Genomic DNA, 20,286 nt, shown 5'->3' with positions numbered 1-20,286 from the left:
ATATGCAAAATGTACATAAAACAACATTATCTTTAATAAAAACGTTTGATACTTTAATCTGTAATAATTCACTATAGGTCACATTTTTATGTAGTAACTATTACTGTCGAGTACGTATATAAAAAAGATGTTCCAGACTAGCAGTATAAAGTAGCATACTAAAGTAAAGTACAAAAAACCTCCTAATATTTAGTTACTTTCCACCACTGCAAAGTAGGAGACCAATCTTTTGATAAAAGAACAAAAATCATAGATTTATTGCCTGTGACCAAGTAGTAGAAATACATTTTGTAGTTATCAGAAACATGCAAAACAGGGAGATACTATCCAGCGCTTTCAGTGTGAAGTTCACAAAGAGACGCAGCTCCGCCTCTCATCCACCCCTGTAGATAAGAAGTGTTCCACCTGTCTCAGGACCCGCCCTGTGAGCGACCAGGGAGGCAGGTGAAATGTGGCCCGACAGGTCTGATGAGAAAACTGAATGACACAGGGAGAGTCGAGAGTCAGGCAGAGAGCTCGCTGAGTGATTGACAAGCCTGTCAGCCCAGTGGATTAGAGGAGCAGTCTGCTTGGAATCAAGACAGTGACATTTTTGTGTTTGTTTTGCTGAGTTAGGGTCTGGATTGTACCTCAGGGTCCTGTGGACTCCCACCACCAAAGCTACAGCAACAGCACTCCCAGCACTCCCAGCACCACCAGCACCACCAGCACCACCAGCAGCAGCAGGTTAGACAGAGTGGAATTTCCCTCCTCTCTTTCCCCCGGCTGGGGCTGGGGGCATATGGTCGCTCTCAGACTTTGAGCAGGACACAGGAAGGAGAGTGAGAGGAGAGGAAGGGTGGGAGGAGGGCTGGACAGGGAGAGAGTAAGAGAAGTGAGGAGTGGACAGAAGAGGAGACATGCTTCGCTACGGTTCAGGACGAAATGTTTCCACCACCACCACAACAGAGGAATCTCCGGACTCGGAGGTAAGAAGTCCCAGAGAAGTCAGGACACTGGAACTCTCCCTGTGTCTCTTTCTTTCTCCTCCTCTGTGTTTTGAAAACAGCTCAGTGGTTGTTCCCCCTCCTCCTCTGTTTGTCCCCTGTTGTACTGACTCTGTGGATTTTCTCATCTGTAAACTGTGAGATAAATTGCCTCACTTCCAGATAATATTTTCTGTTCCCTGATCCTGTGAAAGTTCATGTTTGTTATGGGATGTGTTCACTAACAGGAGCGTGTAATGGGAGCTGAGTGTGCAGGAGGCTGTCATGTTTATTTGAACAGCTCTCTGATAAAACAGGCCTTTGTACTTTCAAGTTACCCCCATTGTTTGTAAATGAAGACAGAACCTGTTCATATTTTTACACTGGGAATGATATGAGGAGTATAATGCAGTCATTTTAAATAATGTTTTGAAATGAGATATTTCAAAATACATAACTGTAAAAATGTTTTTGCATAGTACAGAACCAAACACGTCTCACAGCATTTGCATGAAGTTTGTTTGCAGCTCTGTAACTATTTTCTATAAATAAAACACATTGTGCTGCTGTTTCCATGTAAACTCTTCAATGGTTTCTCATAGCAACACATCTCAAAACAAATATGAATGTGCTCGCAGATCATTTATTTGCCTTTTGTGTGTTTGTTGTTCTCAGAGGAGGATCAGACGTCTCAGATTGACTCTTCATGCGGCAGACAATGGGAGCAACGAGCCAAAAACAACTAACTCAGACACAGTAAGTCACATATCTCGCTCTTATTGAAACGCTGCTATTAATCAAGCTGCATCCTGCACATAAATCCTGCTCGACAGCTCTACTCAGATAAGTACACGATTAATGCAAAGAGTTCAACCTTATGTTGTCTCTTGGTAAACTGAATTCAACTCAACAGACCAAGTGAATGTGTGTGTCTCTCAAAGATAACACACACATTCATGATACCTGGAAAGAAAGACGGTACCGCATCTGAGATTTATGTGTTTTTATCATCTGGTGCAGTTACGTAATCATGACAGGAGGGTGTGTGTGTGTGTGTGAGAGAGACAATGCACATACAGCTGTTTCAAATTTACATCAAAGCTCCTCCATGACTCTGTGTTTTAAATCTATTCCATAGAAAATATTAAAAAACACCTGACAGCTCAGCTGAAACTGTAAAAACACACTCTGGTAACTTATCAAGCAAAGCTCACTGGCTTTTGCTCAAAGTCCACAGTATCCATGTTTGTTGTTGCACATTGTTGCTGTGTGAAATGATAATTGTGAGTCCACGCTGCAGGGTGTTTGCTGTAGGTGGCTCTGCACCGCTCTTTGTTTGTGTTAAGGATCTGTGGTCCACAGGCTGATGCCAGAGTTTCTCAGTGAGAGTGTGAGAACTGAGAGTGATACCGCACTTGTTCTTGGCCCTGAGGAGGTGCTTTTGGTGCTTGCAATAACGCAGGATCCTGACAGAGGCCTGGTGGCATGTTTTCAATGAACCTTGGCCAAGGAGTGTGGTGTTCGTCAAGTTATCTCTCCTCCACTCGCCCCACAGATAGCACGCTGTCCTAAACTCTGACAGGGAGGGCGTGCCCACTACTACTGGAACCGATGACAGAGGACAGTCCGGTCAAGAGCGCGCACAAAAGTGGAGAGTATCGCATGTGCTCGGCGATGACGTGTACTTCAGTGTGTGTTCAGTGAGGATGCAGCTCTCAGCCCTGTGCAGACAGTGTGTCTCTGACAGTCACACCCCCCCCCCCCCCCAATCAATCACCAGCAGAGAGGCTGGTTTTACAGACACTCAGTCGCCTCAGGTGAAGAGAAAATAAAAAGAGGAAATGTAAAGTGTAAATAGAAATGGTGCGTTGAAAATGAAAACCGAATGGTAAGAAATGGCCTACGAGGAAAAAGACCACTTTGGTACATTTGTTTAATAACTTTGTTCACGAGAAGATCAACGCCATCAGCTTGTTAGCATCCGTCTTAGAATAAAGAAACCATAGACTAAAGATGGCCGACATGACTGCTCCACCAAAAGTGAAGCCCAAAAATCCCACCTCCACCATGATAGCAGCTGGGACATGGACTAAAATAAAGAGTCAAAAAACACGTCAACTAAACTAATCTCAGAGATCGTTTCTGTCATGTTAAGTTATTCTCATCATAGTGATGATTGTTCAAGTGAATTTGTTGTGATAAAAACAGGGTGAAACATCATGATTGACAGCTGACACTGTCTCGTGATAGGTTGAGCTTGAGTATCAACAGGATCTTGCTACAGTGGCTCCATCCCCCGATCGTTACCGCATAGACTCTGGATCCAAATGTGCAAAATGGCAGCGTTTGTATCCAGGATATTTTGGTTTGTGCAAAGGCAACAGAATCAAACAAACAGCAACTGTGAACGTCACTTGTTGTATCTGTAAAAAGAGCGAGAGAGAGAGGATTAGGAAAAACACATTGGACAGATCCAGACTGGCTGATTCTGTGTCCCCGTCTTTGTGCTAATCCAGGACCGCAATCAGTCTTCTCATCTTACTCTCATTCTGCTTTGGGATCTTAAAGTTACAAAAATATTTCACATGAAAATATTCACATAGTGATTCACAAAGATAACTACAGACAGGTAGGAAAGCCCCTTACAGAGGAATTGACAGAGGAATATCAGGGTTCAGTTATCTGATCACTTCAATGTGCAGCACTGAGCTCAGAGTGCAGGTGCTCCTGTTAATTACAACTCGTTCAATTCAAATACTCACACAGTGTTTAAACATGATTTAACAGTCCAATTTTTAGTGCATTTATTTAATCACTGAGTCTCCATCTCGTCTTTAAATATAGATTTAATTATAATTCATATATAGATTCCATACAAGCGGCTCAATCTTGAATCGTACATTGGATCTTTAGCGAAGGTCAAATGTAGGTCACTTGGGTTGAAGCAAACAGAAATGGGAAAGCGGAAGTTAATCAAGGAGGAAGGAAGATACTGATACATCCTCTGATGGAGATAAGCAGAGAGATTGTGTGTCAGTAGAAACGCTGGTTAACGCGGTTCTCAGAAATGAGAAAGGGTGTGTCCCTGCAATCTGAAATGTCACGGACACAATCCAGGCAGTGACGATGGCCTGGATGAGACGATCTACGCCATGACACGCAGGAGGGAAAGGCACAGTGGCTGCATTTAGATGTTTCTCCACCTGCAGGATTAGATTTCGTCCGTACAATGGCCGAATGTCTCTTCGATGTGAACACGACTCATCCCAAGGAGCGACACGAGAGGGTCTTTGTGTTCTGACTGCAAATACAACCCTTGTGTGTGTTGGAAATCAGGAGCTAATCCAGTCAGTTGACTCCTTCACAATGAAGTCATTGGACGGAGCAGTTAGTTCATATATGACAGAGAAATGTTTGACAATGCACTGACATGTGATTATTCCAAAGGGACGTCATTCAGGTGCATAATTAAGGTAATTGGTGACGTTGGTTATGAACGACACAAAAGGAACCCTGTGTGCTCTTTACACCAAAATTACTATGCTGCAGTTTGCACGACAAAAACCTGGTCAACATTCTCCCACAGTTTAGTCAAACACTGTAAAATCCAAAGCTGAATGGAAAGAACAGAGAGCTTTTAAAACTCTGAGCTCTCAGAGAAGCGCGCCGCAGTGTTGTTAAAACTTAAATATGACGGTGGAGAGGTTCTTCCCTCCCATCGGCAGGAACTCACGTCCACATATCAGCGTCTCTCTGCAGAATGTCCTCTGTAGATTGAGCGGTGCAGAAATGTGAGGCTCAGCTCCTTCCTCGAGACAACACTGGCGTCTTTGTTCTGGTTTCTCCTCATTCTTATCTCTGAGAGATGTGGAGGTGGACGCCTGTTTCTTTGGTAATAGATCTGAACATTTAGTCTGAGCAGAGGCTTTTAAAAAGTGTCTATCTATCTATCTATCTATCTATCTATCTATCTATCTATCTATCTATCTATCTATCTATCTATCCATCCATCCATCCATCCATCCATCCATCCATCCATCCATCCATCCATCCATCCATCCATCCAAAACCAAATCTTTCACATACATTTACAGTATACATGTTACTGCAGGATAGAGAGATAAAAGGAGGGCAAAACAAACATGCAAAGGAAAAAATAATAATAAGAGGAGGAGAACAAACATGAGGGAAACTGTGTTCGCATTATTTCGGAGTCTTTGCCATGTGTCGCACAACAGACTCGAAGACATTATCACAACAAAGGCTTTGCTAATTATAAGGTGTCTGTGGTTTAACTTTGTAGCGTCCGCACACAACATCAGTGTTGACTATTTGTTGTTGTTGTTTTGTGTGCAGGCTCAGAGAGAGAAAGACGTCAGTGGCGCCTGGAAGAAGAAGAATGGGCTGACCCAAAGAGGGAGGCCAGCTGGCAGGGAGTCACCTCAGCAGGTAGGCAGCCTCATCCACCACATGAGTAATAGGCACGACGCCGCGACACAAGTGTGTCACTGACATGCCTCTGTAAAACATGACTCTGTGCATGTACTCCCAGACTGTCATTAATTATCTTCTCATAGATATTCAGCATGAACAGATGTTGGTAGAGGTTTTTGAGTTTAAACTTTAAATATCCATCCTCACCGGTTCAGGAAAATGTTTTTTTTTTATCTGAGTAAAAATGAAGAACAGACAAAAAAAAGATGTCATCAATCATCTGGTCCCTGTTTCTAAAATGTAAATATTAGTGACAACTTCCATTGTCCAGTAAATGTTTAAGTTTTAGGCTGTTTGTTGGACAACTCAGAAAATTTGAATAAGTCAGTAAGTATTGGATGCAGCCGTGATAAATAGTTCTAATAGTTCTAATAATAATAATTATTATTACTTATTATTTCAAAATAAATCCTTTGCCTCTGGGATTTTAATTGAAGTATATATTCTTATAGATTAAACTCCTAGGCCAAAGTCATTCATCTGTGTCACGATAACAATAGTCATTTGTTGTTTAGTAATTTCATTGTGTAAAGTGTTGCTCTGCTCCTGTGCTGCTCTGCATCTGTTTCCACCGGTGTCCAGGCTGTCAGAGGTACAATAGGCAGAAACGGCAGCAGCTCATGTACTGGGTTGCAGAAACATGACACCTTCAATACACCCTGCACTTTTATTAGCTGTTTGTTGCCAACCTCCTGTTTCCTGTGCTCAGCAGCAGTAGGGCTGGAAATACCTGATCAAGTTTATATATGCAGGCATGAGCATCCGTACACAAACACGTGATCCGCCTGCAAGTCTGTACAGTAAAAGCATAAACACACAGATACTCAGACACCGTGACAGTCTTGCTGTGGTGGAGGGGTGGCTACAGAAACCTGACCGGTGCTATCCTGTCTCCCTCAGCACACTGGAGACACGACCAATGGGGTGACAGAGTCCTCGGCGCAGCATCATGGGCCCAAAGTGTACGGCGTGGTGCAGAGGGCGGGCTCGGACAGACAGCAGGAGGTGATGGCGCGAGAGTGGACGGTCACTCACCTTAACGATGAGATGAAGTACATCAAGGAGGTGAGTGGAGACTAACACAACAACAACAAGCCCTGAGGCAGTTTTCAGCATCCCACCAACAATGCAAGGCTGTGTGGGTTGATGCACTGATAATATCCATCTGTTTTGTGTGTACACAGGTGAGAGATTCTCTGGAAAAGGTGAGAGAGAGGATGTATGGGCAGTTTGGAGGAATGCAGCAATCCATGCAGAAGCTTTCACAGGAAATCAGGGTAATTAGTTATGCAGCATCATCACAACAAATAACTCCCTCATCAAACTCTCTCTGTCTGTGAGCTGTGAATAAATCTGCATCATTTGTTTGTGCAGTCTGCAAACTCACATCGCAGGAGTCTGGAGTCAGAGGTGAGGGTCCGGACGGCGGCCATGGACAGCTTCGATCAGATGAACAGCTCCCTCATATCTGACAACATCACCCTGCAGGTAACAAATCAGTGTTGCCGAGCCTGTGAAGACTTTCTGGATGACGGCCGCATTCCATCACCGAAGGGTTGGCTTGATGAGTAAAAGAAGTCTCCTTTGCAGAAATCCCTTCTGGAGAACTGTCAGAGCAGAGTGGACACCAGAGAGGAGGTGAAGAGCTTGCGGAGCAACTGTGAGAAAACGCAAGAGAAGCTCAGGGACAAAGAGAGGGAGCTGGCCGCTGCGCAGGTGGAAAACCAGACACTGAGGCTGCAGGTCAGACTGAGGACACACTCACTCGTTCGCAAGGACACACACGCATTAACAAATGTCAAAACATTCCTGTGGGAGTACCTGCTCCAGTGAATACTCAAATGACCTGTGACAAAATGGTCTGATGAGTCAGTAACAGTGGAGAGGTGTAGCTACTAAATGATGGGAAATACACGTCATATGTAGAAACTAGACTCAGTACTGATTATTTAATAAATACAAGAATCACAAACCTTTATGTTACCTATTATTATCAACAACTAGAATTGCACTCAGTTGAGCGCATATCTCCACTAAGGTCCAACAGTCCCATTCGATTCAATCAAGCTGCACCAAATTTCAATAAATCAATATGACATAAAGGAAAAGACTTGGTAATGTGCACAGAAGACCTTGCAATTGGAATGCTAACACAAAAGCTGGCTCACGATATGACTAGATCTGAGTTAAGAATATATACTATCTGACAGTGTGGCCCCATTGATGTATTCACATATTAATAATATCACTCAATCCTAAATTCTGCAGACAAAGGAAAAATACTTTGCCTGAAAGGAGACAAACAAGTCCATGAATCAATCAGATGCAGAGCTTTTATAAACTCAGACTGTGAGACAATCAGCTGAAAACTCACTGAAGTCCAGCTGCCTAATTCATCATTATACATTATTATATATGTTAAAACCTGGACTGAATGATTGTGCACATTCACCCCATGTCACCACCTGACTCATTGTCATCATCCTGATACAGATGCAGCCAGAAAATCGATGTAATATTTTTCTAATTGTTTCATATTTCAACACACACATGCAAACACAATTGATTTTATTTCATATTTAAAGAAGAGAGCTAGAGAGACAGGAGCTGGAGGCCCCTGAAGAGGTCGGAGTAGTAGAGAAAGCTGTTTGTGTTGATCCAGCAGATCCTCTCACTGCAGTAAAGCAGCACATCAGCTGCATCTGTTCCACTGTTCTACCGTCAATGTGCCATAATCAGCCGAGCTCAGTCTTATTTCTGCTGCGCTGTGAATCATCCAGGTGGAGTCTTCGCAGGAGGCCAACGCTCAGGTGCTGCATGAGCTCTCCGAGAAGCTACAGAGGGAGTACGATGAGAAGCTACTGGAAGAACAACGGAGGCACAGGGAGGAGATTGAAAACCTACAGGTCTGCATTCTTGACTCCTCGTGTCATAGTAGTGCATCAGTTTCAATGCCAATAGAAACCAGAACTTACTGTTTGCGTCATAAGAACAGGTTAGATGTGGAATAACCACTCGAGATGTTTTACGATTTTTACACATTTTACAAAGACAGAGTCAAATAAAAAATCACCTAAAAGTTAGATAAATAACTAAATTCAAATTCTAAACTTAAATCTGAATCTCTTGACACAGGCTCAACTGGATGAGTACATCAGGCGACTGGAGGACGCAGAGACACACATCAGGACAGCAGAGGCCAAGATCAGTGAGAGGGACCAGAGGATCATTGAACTGGAGCGTCTGCTGGACTGTATGAGCAAGGTACGATTCAACAGGACAAATGAGAAATTATTCTTCATAATAAGAAGAGGAAGGGTCTTGGTTTGAATCTCAGTTCGGGTAGGTCTGTCTGTGTGGAGTTTGCATGTTTGCGAAAGTTTTGTCCAGATATTCCTGCTTCTGAAATTTAAAGACATGCAGATTGGGGTTAGGTTGATTGGAGACTCTAAATTGTCTTGGTGTGAACGATGTTTGTCTCTGTATATTAGCTCTTGGCCAATAACAGCCGGGATTGGCTCCAGGCTGGGCCTAGGTCACCAGTGTATTGCACAGCTTAATGCTATCACCGGATTAATGAAATGTATGAAATGTTTAGAAAATAAACTGTGGATTTAGAATTCTACGTTGTTTTGAGAATCATGATTTGTTTCCTCACAACATCTGAGAGAAACTGAATAATCCTCTCCACAGGAAAAGAGTCAACTCAACAATAAGCTCCAGGAGTGTGAACAGCGCCTCCGCTTGCTGGAGCTGACAGACACAACTGATTCTTCTATGGCTAAGAGGTACAAATTAAACTCCAGGAACACACAATTAATATGTATTATCGTTTGTGGGCTGTCAATCATATCATATTCCTCAGTCAGTGACGTTTGCTCACTGGTCGTAGTGTTGTATATGAGGCTCTTCATCTTTACGTTGAGATTGTTTGGTCAAACTATTATTTCCAAAGTCAAGAATAAACTTCCATTATAAGAGGCTGCAGAAGCATCAGGGTGCTGTAGTTCCTTTTTTTCCTCCTGAAGTTTTTCATGACCTAATCTGAGAGGCATCTGACTTGGCTGCACATTTCTGTAAAACACAAAAAGAACCCCTCCCTGTCCTGAGATCATCCCGTCTGTGGGACTAACTGGTCGCTGCTCGTGTTCAGGTCCAAAGAGCTGCAGGACGAAGCAGGGAATCTCCGAGAGAGAATCAAGCACTTGAACGACATGGTGTTCTGCCAGCAGAGGAAAGTCAAAGGAATGATCGAGGAGGTGAGGAGGGTTTGTTTTTCTTCCGTTCTGCTGTGTGATTTGATGATGAGCGCGGATATTAACATTAGCTGAAGCAGGAGATCATTCACTAAAGCAACAGAGTGCAGATGAAGGAATATTTAACTTCAGGCCTCAGAGTCAATAAAAGCGTAATGGTTTAGATGCTTGCGAGTCGCTATGTATTTCTATTGTGCATATGGGGAAAATAGTTGTTAATTAACTGTGAGAAATTGCTTGTTTAAAGCACACATTTACAATAAGAAATCAATAATTAATAAATATTAAGGTTGGTTTAAATGGAGCTTTTATTTCCATTATTGTTCTGCCGATAATTTCCCTGTAATTTGCACCAAGTTATTTCAAGTTACTGCTTAAATTCACTAGATTACTGGTTATTTGGATCAGCACCAAATTTCACAAACTCATAAATATCTAACAATGTTAAACAAGGTGAAAACTGCCAACGATCCATATGAGATCACAACAGTGTATTGAATTAGCAGAGATGAGATCTGCCTGAGAACACCCTAACCCTTCTTGAATTTGTGAAGGTTGAATCTCTACGAGCTCAAGTCGCCCAGAAGGACATGTTCATCTCCGAGCTTCTGGACAGAATAGCAATAGTGGAGTGTGAGGTAAGAAGTCAAACGGCGTGTTTACTGCGTGTTCACTGCGTGTTCACTGCGTATTTTGATTTTGGTGTGGTGTGGTTATCTAATGCATGGCTACAGAGGATTGCCTGGGTTGCTATAAGCGCTGGATGTCCTGAACATTCAGCAACGTCTGTGTGTTTGCCTCACGCCACTGCACCTATCAATTCCCTGCCGGCCCTTGCATGTGTCTTACCTGACAGTGTTGTTTCCTTTCTTTTCTTTTCCTAGAATAATGAGTTAGAAGACAAGCTGAAGTATTTTATGTCCACACAGAATAGGCCTCGAGAGGCTTTGGAAACCAGGGAGATCGGAGTAGGCTGCGATCTGCTCCCCAGGTAAGACGCACACATGCTGGAGAAACATGTGTAGTAGCTTCAGGTTGTATTTGGTGCTTGGTTTGGTGGTGATTTCTCACCCTGATGTCTGACTGTGCATCTGCAGACGTGAAGTACAGAGTCATGACACGCTTCAACCAACTCATCTCCATCCCAATCAACTCCCACCACTCGATCTTCCGCCGCCATCCATGAAACCTCCATCAGCCGCAAACCCCTTGTCACCCTCACAACCTCTGTCACCAACACAACCTCTGTCACCAACACAACCTCTCTCCCCCTTCCAACCTCTGTCACCCACACAACCTCTCTCCCCCTTCCAACCTCTGTCACCAACACGATCTCTGTCACCCTTCCAACCTCTGTCACCAACACAACCTCTCTCCCCCTTCCAACCTCTGTCACCCACACAACCTCTCTCCCCCTTCCAACCTCTGTCACCAACACGATCTCTGTCACCCTTCCAACCTCTGTCACCAACAGAACCTCTCTCACCCTTCCAACCTCTCTCACCCTTCCAACCTCTGTCACCCACACAACCTCTGTCACCCACACAGCTTCCACCCCCCCTCCAGCCCTCATCCTCCACACAACCTCTGCCCTCCACGCAACCTTTACCCCCTCCACCTCCCCTTCAGCATCCATCGCTCTATCTGACAATGCCCACCCGACCGAGGACTTTCACGCCTAGTAACCCTCCGCCCAGCAGGCTGGAGTCTAGTTTACTGAGGTACACTCCTGTCGAATACAGCCGCATCCTGCTGTCCACCCCCCCGGCGCAGAGTGGGACGTCCCCCTACACCCGCCCAGCTGAACCTGAGACGCCGGGGAGCCCCGGGAGAGACGAGGTGGACGCTGCAACGAACACAGACACACGCTCAAATCCGGAGGAATCCACGTCCTCCCAGCCATCTTCTAGAGCTCGATCGAAAGGAGTTTATACACCGTTCATGAGACTGATGGAAATCACAGCAAAGCTAAAAATAGAACCATCTTAAAGCAATACTAATATTTATATATATTGGGAAATACACTTTACCTCTTGCTTTGCTGAGTTACATAAGAAGATTGAGACCACTCCCGTTTTTATAATACTAAAGATGCAGTAAATTAGCTTAGCTTAGCATTAATGCTGAACAAAAGGAAAACAGCTGCAGCTACGTTCACACTACAGGCTCAACTGGCCTAAAGTACAGTTTTTTGTTCATTTATGACGCCTGTCTGTTTTTCACAATAGTCACATGAATGGGTTAGTTCAGGATAGAGACCAGTTCACATTGAAGTCTGATGCTGGCCACCTTATTGCCACATTTTAGAAATAACAAGAACTTCCAAACCAAAAAATCATATCCGAGCAATAAATCTGAATTGAGCACCAAGACCTGGAGTGTGAACGTGGCCAGAATCTGCCCTCCAGCATCTCTGAAGCTGTTCGGAGGCAGTGAAGTGTAAAGTTATCAGTTAAACAGGAGCTATCTCAGTTGCCATTGCTCTCAGCCAAGAATTAGTCAAGACCGCAGCCCCATCAAACAGTATTTGTATGAATTAAAAACAATTTTGTTGAATTTGGAGATTTAGACGTGTTTTTGATACGTCTGGACAGAGATTTATCAAATCAGTACATTATGAGCGTTAAATATGTTTCTGTGGTTAAAACCAACCCGACTGCAGTTACACATATGAACGTGGTACTGATCCTCTCTTCTATTCCTCAGCAAAGAAAGATAATAAGAGCAGTTTAACTCTTAAAATGTTAAGCTCTTCCTTTAAAGCTGAGTTGGCTTCGGTCTGATTGTTTTTAAATGACCTTGTGACCACTGATCTCACTTTTACCAGTCAGAAGCTGACACAGTAATGAGTAATACTGTGTACAATAGGAATCTGGTCGATGATGAAAAGTCTTTTTTTTCAATTGTGAATACATGTTGTAGGGTGTAAATAATCTAATGCTCTGTAAAAAAAAACCTTTTGTAAATAACATATCAAAGGATTATATTTGTTTTGTTTACAGTGAACGTAGCCTACGTATATTAAGGTTATTTGGTGTATTTTCCTATTATTTTTTATTGTCTCTGTACAAATGAAATGAATATTATTTTGTTACTGTCACATTATGTACATTATATTTATTAACATGCTTCGTGCCTTTGTGAGCAGCCGTTATCTGATACTGGTGGTGGAGATGAATCTCAACAGGGTAATATAATAACAACGATAATAACTGTACATTGATGTGGTGATGATAAAACTGATGAATTACTTTAAAATGTATTTACCGTAATGAGGTGACTGCCATTTCTGAGCCACTGGCCCACGTGTTATCCAGCTGTTGTCTGCACTGCCACGACTGTGATCGGAAAATACTTCATGACGTGCCTTTACCTTATTGCTACATATCAAACTGCAAATAATAAGATGAGGCCGGCAGATGTTTGGCTAATAAAGACTTTACTGGACAGGTATCCTGACTGTGACTGTGTCAATGGACGCCAACACAGCCATACATTAACAGATGTCTGAAGCCATGCAGCCTCTATGACTGCCTCATTTTTCAGTGATCTGGGTCGATCTGTCGGAAATAGTTGTGACTAGTGAGAAACACAAAAGCCTTTTTATTATTGGTTTGTAGAACTCGCATCTTGGATGTTTAATGTTCACACTTTAAGCTTTAAACTCAAGATAAATTCTACGGAAATGTGCAAAAAAAAATGTCACTGACTCTATTTTGAAGCCCTTTCTTATGTATAATATACAGATTATGTGTCTACAGAGCTATTGTTTGTTGCAGTTCACAGGAAATTATGCACAAAGGCCTCACAATGAAAATCTGTAGTTTCCTGGTTAGAACTCAGCCGTTTCACTTTTCACAGCAGTATTCGTTATTGTAATTTTATAACCTAATGTAGACTCACTTAGAGTGTATTGCAAGAAAATTTAAAATACTCTCAAAAGCTATGTGTAATAAATTAAAACAAAGTGGTAAAATGTGACATGTGGCAGAATCATGCACAGGATCAGGATCAGCAAGAAACACAAATGGCATATGGAGAAGTGTGCAAAATGTATTGATGTTTAACATCTTCAGGTGGGATCTGACAAAATGCACAGGACCTATGTGCAATTCAGTTCAGTTTTATTTGCATAGCGCCAAAAGTCCAGACCTTACAACACAAAGAAAGCCAACATGTTCTTTTAACAGGAAGAAACCTTTGGCAGAACCCGACTCAGCGTGGGCGACCATCTGATTCCATAGTTGGGTTGAGTGGAGAAAAATGGGGGAGGTGGTGTGAGGTGGGTGGAAAAGGGGAATAGAAGAGAGAGAGGGACCAGGAACAGTTGTGTAACCATCAGATTTAAGCTCTGTCATACTGGGGGTTATAATGAAAATAATAATAGTGTTACTTATAGATGCAATGCAGGCACTATTCAATTCAATTCAAAACAACTTTATTTGTCCCCGGAGGGCAATTCTAAGGCACAAGTAAAAACAGGAAACTATTATAAAGTGAGAGTTAGTGTATATGATTGTAAAAGGACGGTGAACAGGATAACGACTGTGAAAACTGATTGTCAGAACGTGGATAAAACTGAATGATTAAAGTGATCGTAGTGCATTGAGGGTAAGGAATGATATTAATAAAGTAGTGTCAGATCTGGATCCTGCAGCTCTGGAGCTCATTGAGATTTGGACTTTGTGTGCAGCTGCAGCCGAGAGTCAGACCAACCTTGAATGGTGGGAGAGGACAGAGAGGACACAGCTGTAACGTCCTGGGTTCAAGTTCAGGTCATTGTCTGTTGAGCTGAGGGAGAAACAGGTTGGCTGGGAGACATCCAGGCAGGAAGAGCAGAGATGGAAAATCTGCTCACACTGACTGCACTGTCTACAGAGAGGATGGAATCAGCTTGAATGGAGGAGTGGCACAACAAGCACAGACTGTAAAGGTCTCAACAAGCTGGAGTGACAGACTCCTCTTTGAATTCTCTGTCTGAGGCTGGTGACGACACTTGACCTGCAGGGGGCAGCAAATCACCGACACCAGTTGGGCTGTGGCCGGGAGAAGGGGTGCACTTCACCAGCCTGCACGCTCGGGGGCGAGAGAGCTCCGCCTCTCGTGTCTGATTTCCGGTCAAGAGGAAGAAGCCAACTTTGAAACTATGATGTTGAACAAAACAAGCTGCGGCTCGAGGAGCTTTCTGAAGCTGTTTAACCCCCAAACAGTCGCTTAAATGGCGGCGGTTGGACTCGGTTATCGAACACACTCAGTTTTATTTTAATGCCGCGTGTTAAACGTCAGCTCCTGCCGCTGTGAATGTCTGTCGCTAGCTGTCAGTAGCTAGCTGTCAGTAGCTAGCTAGCAGTGATGTCGCGGACAGAGAGCCAGGGTCAGGTGGGAGACCTGACGCAGAAGAGAAGAGAGGAGCTCCAGGATCTGCTGCTGCGACAGGAGAAGATACTGTCCAACCAGTGAGTTCACACCAGTAACCAGTCACTCTGTGTCCTCCATGTTCAGCTCTCACATGCTGAGACACACGTGGATCACTGTGGAGGACCACTTCTGCCACAGTGACAGTAAAGAGAGAGGAGACATTAACAACACTATTGTTTACTGAGATCTGCTGTTTTCCATCAGTACAGTCAAGATGGCAGCTTCTCTACCTGCAGTGTGTGTCTGAAGTTTGTTAAAACATCTGTGCTCAATAGCATCAAGTTTATCTGTTGACATTTTGCCATGGATTGAAAAAAAATAATCAATAAATCATACTAGGTACTAGGAAGGTGGGATGTTGTGTTTTGGAGGTTTCCACTGTGGCCTCAGTCTGTCTCAGTGACTTCTGACTCTTCATGGGATCCCAGACTGACTCCATGAGACAGACAGATTCAAGATTCAAAACATTATTGTCCTCTAATGCTGTATCAATTGATATGTATCCTTCACTGAATATAATACTGTATATTAGAAGACTATCCAGATGTTTCTTTTTTTTTTTTAAATACAATTACAATATTGTACAGTTGCAGGATTACAAGTTTTCAACTAAGTAAAAGTTCACCTGTGGCAATTAAAAAGAAAAAATGTAATACTAAATATAATAGTGCTGTGTGCCTGCTCTGCTCAATGAAACTTGTCAAAGCAGTAGAGAAGAACAGAGAAGTAAACATACAGAGAATACACAGTGATGTACACGACAGTGAGCAGTCCCCAGACGGTTAAATGACATCAGTGCTCTGCTGCAGGATTTTCTTTTTCATTTCAGCAGGGAAGATATTACATCATGACTCTGGCTGTATGTTTTGGATAGTTGTCGTTCTGTAGAGTGAACATGAGACCGATCAGACGCCTCACTGATGGATAGGAATCTAAACATCTGAAGTGTCTCAAGGCTTCGGACAGTATTGTAGATGTCAACATCCAATGTAGCTTCAAATGTGACAGATATCAAATTTTTTATATCAATGGAAAAAACACACTGCGGCCAAATAGTTCAGCACTGTTACGTTATACAGAAATATTAGATTAAATAGTAATAGAATAAACAATTCTATAGAACTATGTAATGATTTGAATTTGGCATATAAATTATTTTATTCCAAAATACAGATGTGTAAAAAAAATGGCAAAATAAATGAGTAGAGAAACATGAATGCAGATCCTCTAAGATTTTGAAGGGTTTATTTAACATGAAAATTATGAAAACGTTATGGGCTTCACATTCACCAGAACCTAGCCCACCTAATGCAATTATCAAAATATCAAGTTAGAATATATTTTTTGTAAGAATGGTGTCTACGTCTCCTGTAGAGTTCAACAGACTTGTAAAATCTCTTGATTTACATTTAATGTTGGTTTATTTCCACCTAGGTTGCACCTAGGATGTAATGATGGGTTCATCTTGTCCACAGGAAGTTATTGCGGTCTCTTCCTGATAAAGGTAAAAGGATATCGGAGTTTGCTGAGAAAGTGCGTCTTGCCATTGAACACCACGATGAAGAGGACAGGAGACAGAGCTTGGTGTCTGCTGCCAGGATGGAGTTACAGTCCAAGTACCAGCAGAAATGTGTTGAACCCAACACACCAGCAGCACAGCCGAACAGACAAAGTGAAACTGCAGCAGGACGTGTGGTACATGAGAGGGAGACCTCACCTGTCTCCGCTCACGTACAGGAAAAGACCACTTTGGACAAGCAACAGGACCAGTTAGTCTCCAGAGCAGCTGCTGGTGAAACCATGGAGACGGCTGCTGCTGGGGCCTCTCTGAACTCTGAAGAGACAAAAGAGGGTGACCTTGTTGAGGCCTTGGAAAGGGTCAGACTGTCTGAATCTAGTACTGGTTTCAGTAGCAAGTCCAAAGAGAGAGACAATCCTTTTCTCAGAATGCAGACAGAAAGAAAGCCTCACTATATAACTCTCATGGAAAGAACAGAGAAGACTTCAGCTCCTAGGAGGCAGAAATTTAAAACAAATCAGTAAGTGGACTTTGTTTAATGATGTGATGATGTATTTTGCAAACATTTATATCAAAAAAGTAGATAATTGTGTAGATTTCAGTAACAATGTGACAACATTAGTTATTTGATGGTAAATAATTGTTTTTTCCAGGCTGCTACACAGAAGTGACATTTCTTCATCAGGGTCCTCGTCACCCGGCCAGTCCACTGAAGGCTTGTTGTCGCTCTCCATCCAGGACAGGAAGGAGAGAGACAGAAAACACTTGGACGACATCACTGCTGCCAGACTGCCCCCACTCCACTACAGCCCAGTTCAGCTTCTGTCTCTGGAAGAGTCGGCCGTCCTTTTGAATGACCAAACCAAGAAGCAGAAGGTTTGTGCAGCTGAGCGCTTCACGCACTCCTCTTATACATGCACTGTATACACTAAAATGTAGATATGATGACAGGGTCGGAAATTTCCACTTGCTGAAACATATTTAGTCTTTGTATGAGCAAATATTACCTCCTCACAGCGAGTGGAAACATGCTGGGGTAACTGTATTTGAATGCTTTGGTTACAATCAGCCATGGTGAATTTCAAACATTACAAACAGGCTGTAGAGACCAAAAACAGCCCTGTGCTAGACAACTTCAATTCAATTTTATTTTATTTCACAATCACAATAAACATTATCGCAAGGCACTGTACATAGTAAGGCCGAGACTGCAGAAGTTCGTGTGCTGCTTCAGATACTGATGAGACATGAAATTACAATCCATGAAATTCACTTTGAGTTACATTGTATTGAAAACTTATCAGTCTGTAAACATCTGCATTATGTTTTGTATTCTGGTAAAACATGTTACTGCTCTGTCACCCACTCCAGTTTTATTAATCTTTCAACGCGGTGATCAAGATGTGGAGAATAGAAATGTGGTGTTCATGTTACAAGTAATAATCTAATAATGATAATATAATAGTAATGTTCACTTGCATGTAACTTGGTCACCACAGTGCTGTATTGTGATACAACAGCAGTTGAGCATATTCAACGTTTTTGTTGAAGGACCCTACATTTTCTTTTTTCTGCTGGAGCCACTTGCGTCAGCAACCCTGGACTGACCTCATTTAAATGAATGAGAGGGTTGTTTTTTCACACGGTGCTGAAGTAGCTCTGAACACAGCCTTAATTTGAAAGACTTCCTTTAAAGGTATAGGTTATTACATTTATGGAAAAAAATATGTTGACCATTAAATGTTATTTAAGTGCATTCTTTATTTATTTTGGTACCTTCTTTAAAAAAGTAGAATTTACATTATTCCAATCATAGGATTATAATGGAACTCAGTAGAGTCCCTTAAACATGCCTGATTTTTTTTCCATCAAGATCCATGAATTATTGTCCGAGAAATCAACAAAAATGTTTTAATAAATCATAAAATTCACCCAAACTGTCATGCATCAACATTTGTGGGATTCCACCAAAGTTTAATAGATGATGGTAGAAACTCTTAAAATTCAAGTATTTCTTTTGAAACAATCTTCCAACAAAGTGTTGAGTTGCACCTTGAATGAAACAAATTGAGCTCATACAGTTGTAATATGTAATATTTTCTCATCTAATTAAATTTGTAAGTAATTTTTATCGAAACCAAGTGTGAGGTCCCTCCTTAAGCTCTAGAGGGCAGTGTTCAGACAGTGTGAGTACTGTGTGTGACTTCACATCCAAATTACTGATGGTGGAGCCAAACGTCAAACAGTGTGCTGCTGTCAACTGTTAAGCTTATAATCAGTCCTACTTTTGTTAAGGGTTTAATAGCTATGTCTCTGCTGCTTTATAATAATGTGCTTGTTTACCATTTACCAGCCTATTCATGTCAACTTTTTTGTTGTTTTGTGTTTAATTTCAGGAGTTGCAGGCCAAGCTGGCAGCCCAGAAACTGTCTGAGGGATTGAAGATCTCTATGGGGAGCTACTCTCCTGACGTTGGCCCCATGGCTGCCTACAGAGAGGTTCATGATGAAGGAGCCCTGCCCTCCTCAGAGGAAGACTGATCCTGGAAGGCTGGAGCTGGGGAAACCAGTGTGACCTTGGCCCTGAGGAAAACGGGCTTTGGACCCTGCAATCAGGACCCATCAAACAGGACTTTCTCTCCAAGGACAGGAATTCTTAACAGAGAAAAAGGGCTCTTTGCATGTTGTGCAGGCATAGTGAGTATCCCAGACTAGGGAAGTTGAGTGGCAGGTTGGGAAACAAGCTCACTAAATAGTCATTCAGGTCGTTTGGTGTCCTGCAGAAATAATAATACCTGTGGTTGGCCAGGAGTCTTAAATCCTGAATTTGAAGCATGTGCATTATTTTGTGGGAAGTGCCTCTCGTCAGTAGACTTAAACCAATTTTGTGACTCTGAGCCTCAGAGTATTGTACATTGAAATTTATATTTTGATGTGTTTATAATGACATGTTTTTAAAGCTCATCTTCACGTGGATCAGACTGTTCTGGGACAATTATGACTAAAGAATTTGCAACTGAATTTAATAAACACATCTGATTCCCTCAATTATTGTGTTTGTCTCAAATCCGCTGAGATCCAGTGTTTAATAAGTGTGTAATAGCTTTTTAAGCAGGGCTTAAAGAGATTTTCTTTCATTTCCCTTCACTGAGGAGAGTTTCATGTTCGTGACATCTAGTCTTTACCTTGATTTATCTACTTGCTACCATCATAAATTTGGTTTAATGAGAAGAGAAACCACATAACAATGTGATAATGTGCAGAATAATTGTGTTGTATTTTGTGGACTCAGCAAACCTCTTAGTTACAGATTTTTTTTTTAAATGTAAAAATCCATGTACCACAAACCTCTGCAGATATTCAAGTCGTGTGCTTTTTTACTTTCCACATATGGATGAGACGAGATCAAGTGAAACATATGATCCACTTTCAATAAACGGAACATTTGTGAGGTCAACAGTTCCGTGTTGACATTCTAACCACTTTGTGTTTACGTTCTGATAAAATAAGACCCAGTTTCCTACAGTCGGATTATTTTAGTTTCACAATTTTTTTATTTCGTTCTTTATGTGCTAAATAAATCTGCTAGGTGATATCAGTTTCAGCTTCTAGTGGAGCTGTGGTCGGCCCCGATT

The 20,286-nt window shown here is 42.2% G+C and overlaps 2 protein-coding genes across 5 annotated transcripts; both read left to right on the top strand.

Moving 5' to 3' along the window:
* The first annotated feature begins 382 nt into the window (after positions 1-382).
* Positions 383-12,312, top strand: myzap (myocardial zonula adherens protein). Of its 4 annotated transcripts, none has more exons than XM_034579928.1 (14): positions 383-968; positions 1,641-1,721; positions 5,322-5,414; positions 6,360-6,524; positions 6,644-6,736; positions 6,834-6,947; positions 7,038-7,202; positions 8,240-8,365; positions 8,595-8,723; positions 9,153-9,247; positions 9,613-9,718; positions 10,270-10,353; positions 10,645-10,706; positions 10,813-12,312. In XM_034579928.1, exons 1-14 carry the CDS (start codon positions 900-902, stop codon positions 11,702-11,704), a joined length of 2,274 nt encoding a protein of 757 aa, XP_034435819.1. In that variant the 5' UTR covers positions 383-899; the 3' UTR covers positions 11,705-12,312. The 4 variants fall into 4 exon arrangements, with proteins under 4 accessions (XP_034435819.1, XP_034435801.1, XP_034435810.1 ...); XM_034579910.1 differs by having other exon boundaries at positions 386-968; positions 10,600-10,706; XM_034579919.1 differs by having other exon boundaries at positions 391-968; positions 7,050-7,202; positions 10,600-10,706.
* Positions 12,313-14,817: 2,505 nt separating this feature from the next.
* On the top strand, positions 14,818-19,767 carry polr2m (RNA polymerase II subunit M). Its single transcript, XM_034579948.1, has 4 exons — positions 14,818-15,171; positions 16,609-17,172; positions 17,306-17,528; positions 19,049-19,767. Exons 1-4 carry the CDS (start codon positions 15,068-15,070, stop codon positions 19,190-19,192), a joined length of 1,035 nt encoding a protein of 344 aa, XP_034435839.1. The 5' UTR covers positions 14,818-15,067; the 3' UTR covers positions 19,193-19,767.
* Positions 19,768-20,286: the final 519 nt, after the last annotated feature.

This window comes from Hippoglossus hippoglossus, chromosome 3, assembly GCF_009819705.1.
Source record: "Hippoglossus hippoglossus isolate fHipHip1 chromosome 3, fHipHip1.pri, whole genome shotgun sequence".
Lineage (NCBI taxonomy): Eukaryota > Metazoa > Chordata > Actinopteri > Pleuronectiformes > Pleuronectidae > Hippoglossus > Hippoglossus hippoglossus.
The sequence above is the reverse complement of the archived record's forward strand: the minus strand, read 5'-3'. Positions and strand labels throughout refer to the sequence as shown.

Excerpts from the sequence above, each read along its gene's own strand:
- myzap (XM_034579910.1), top strand. The coding sequence starts at position 900 with ATGCTTCGCTACGGTTCAGGACGAAATGTTTCCACCACCACCACAACA. Across the intron at positions 1,722-5,321 it reads AAACAACTAACTCAGACACA|GCTCAGAGAGAGAAAGACGT; the intron begins GTAAGTCACATA and ends TTTTGTGTGCAG. Across the intron at positions 9,719-10,269 it reads TCAAAGGAATGATCGAGGAG|GTTGAATCTCTACGAGCTCA; the intron begins GTGAGGAGGGTT and ends GAATTTGTGAAG.
- polr2m (XM_034579948.1), top strand. The coding sequence starts at position 15,068 with ATGTCGCGGACAGAGAGCCAGGGTCAGGTGGGAGACCTGACGCAGAAG. Across the intron at positions 15,172-16,608 it reads GAGAAGATACTGTCCAACCA|GAAGTTATTGCGGTCTCTTC; the intron begins GTGAGTTCACAC and ends TCTTGTCCACAG. Across the intron at positions 17,173-17,305 it reads CAGAAATTTAAAACAAATCA|GCTGCTACACAGAAGTGACA; the intron begins GTAAGTGGACTT and ends TGTTTTTTCCAG.